The sequence below is a fragment of the Lagopus leucura genome, unplaced genomic scaffold (assembly GCF_019238085.1).
Source record: "Lagopus leucura isolate 7727_CA_CO unplaced genomic scaffold, USGS_WTPT01 32133-0_obj-0_obj, whole genome shotgun sequence".
Taxonomy (NCBI): domain Eukaryota; kingdom Metazoa; phylum Chordata; class Aves; order Galliformes; family Phasianidae; genus Lagopus; species Lagopus leucura.
In genome coordinates, this window is record NW_024965172.1 from 1 (window position 1) to 1361 (window position 1361).

Here is a 1361-nt window from a genome sequence, read left to right on the forward strand (position 1 = left end):
GCTGAGCTGCCCTTCTGCCTCCCAAATTGCGTTGAAATATCGCTAAACCGAGGGTAATTAGTGCAGCAGTAGGCTTGTGAAGGTGATTAATTGGAGATGCGTGAGGATAACGGGTAATGAGGGGATGTCAGTGGGGCGGCGCAGTGCAGAGTGAGATACTTGGTGCTCCTCCAGCTGCTGCAAAGAATTTAGAGGTGTCCGAATTTGGTTTCTGCCCCAAAATGGGGGGTGGTTCCCAGCTGGGAGGAGCACCGGGCCCAACCTGTGCTTTGGAGTCCCCACGCAGCGCCAGCCTGCTTCCTCAGCTCGCGGTGCTGCTTTCCTGTGAGAAAACAGGGATCTGTTTGAATCCTTTGTCCAGGTGACCCCCCAGGGGAGCCAGGATGGGAAGAGCCCCCGCGTCGGCTCGCACCCGAAGAAGAGGAAGCGGCAGATGCTCCCCAAACCCCTCCTCATCCCCCCCCTGCCGCCCCCCGAGGCGCAGCCCGGCCCTGGGGGCTGCTTCCGCAGCAACCTGCGCTCCCCGCTGCTGCTGATGGACCGCCTGCTGCGGGACCTGCTGCAGTGCTCGCCCTACACCCCGCCGCCCATGCTCAGCCCCATCCGCCAGGGCTCGGGGCTCTACTTCAACGCCGTCTGCTCCTCCGCTGCTGCGGAGCCTCGTTGGCTCCTTGGCAGCGTGCTGGGTAAGGATCGGCGCTGGGGCTGCAGCCGAGCAGCCCCCAAATGGCACCGCAGCGCCTGTGGGTCGGGGTGGCTTCTGCTGTGCTCCGTGCTCTGCCTCTGGGGGCTTCGGGGTGAGAACCGGCCCTGCTGCCCCCGGCTCTGGGCACGGCCTTGAGAAGGGCTTCCAGATGTGAGTCCCAGCTGTTAATCCCCGTTGTGGGCTGTGCAATCTGTGGGGTTTGGAGGAGCGAAAGGTGATGTGAGGTAATTAGGGGCTGCTCGGTCCCTGCGGGGCTTCCTGGCTGACGCTGGGTGGTTCCTGGCATTCCCTGGGATGAGGGAACTGGGGGAGAGGAGCGCTGTGCCGAAATGGGAATAGAAATGGAGCGAGGCCCTGGCAGGGCTGCGCTCATCCTGCTGGTTTTCACACCTTTCAGACAGGATGGACCAAGACTTCGGGCTGTGCCTCATGAAGGACGGCACCAAAATCAGCATTGAGCCGTGAGTTACAAGGCAGAGCCGTGGGAAACGATGGGGAAGCGCGCCCTGAGCGTGGCTCCCCCTCTTCCCCAGCCCTCCCCACGCCCTGCTCTGCAGTCGGGACAGCAGTCCGTCCCCTTTCCTCTGCTTATGGGATGCGTCCACTCCAGCTCACCCTCACCCCCCTCCCCCGTTTCTCCTTCAGCCACATCAAC

At 62.9% G+C, this 1361-nt stretch overlaps 1 protein-coding gene across 1 annotated transcript; it reads left to right on the forward strand.

Annotated features, from left to right (window-relative positions):
* Positions 1-361: 361 nt before the first annotated feature.
* LOC122192000 (zinc finger protein 541-like) lies at positions 362-1167 on the forward strand (the record flags this gene model as incomplete). Its single annotated transcript, XM_042892417.1, has 2 exons — positions 362-686; positions 1104-1167. Coding segments are annotated over 2 exons (389 nt in total), but the record flags the coding sequence as incomplete, so codon positions are not given.
* Positions 1168-1361: the final 194 nt, after the last annotated feature.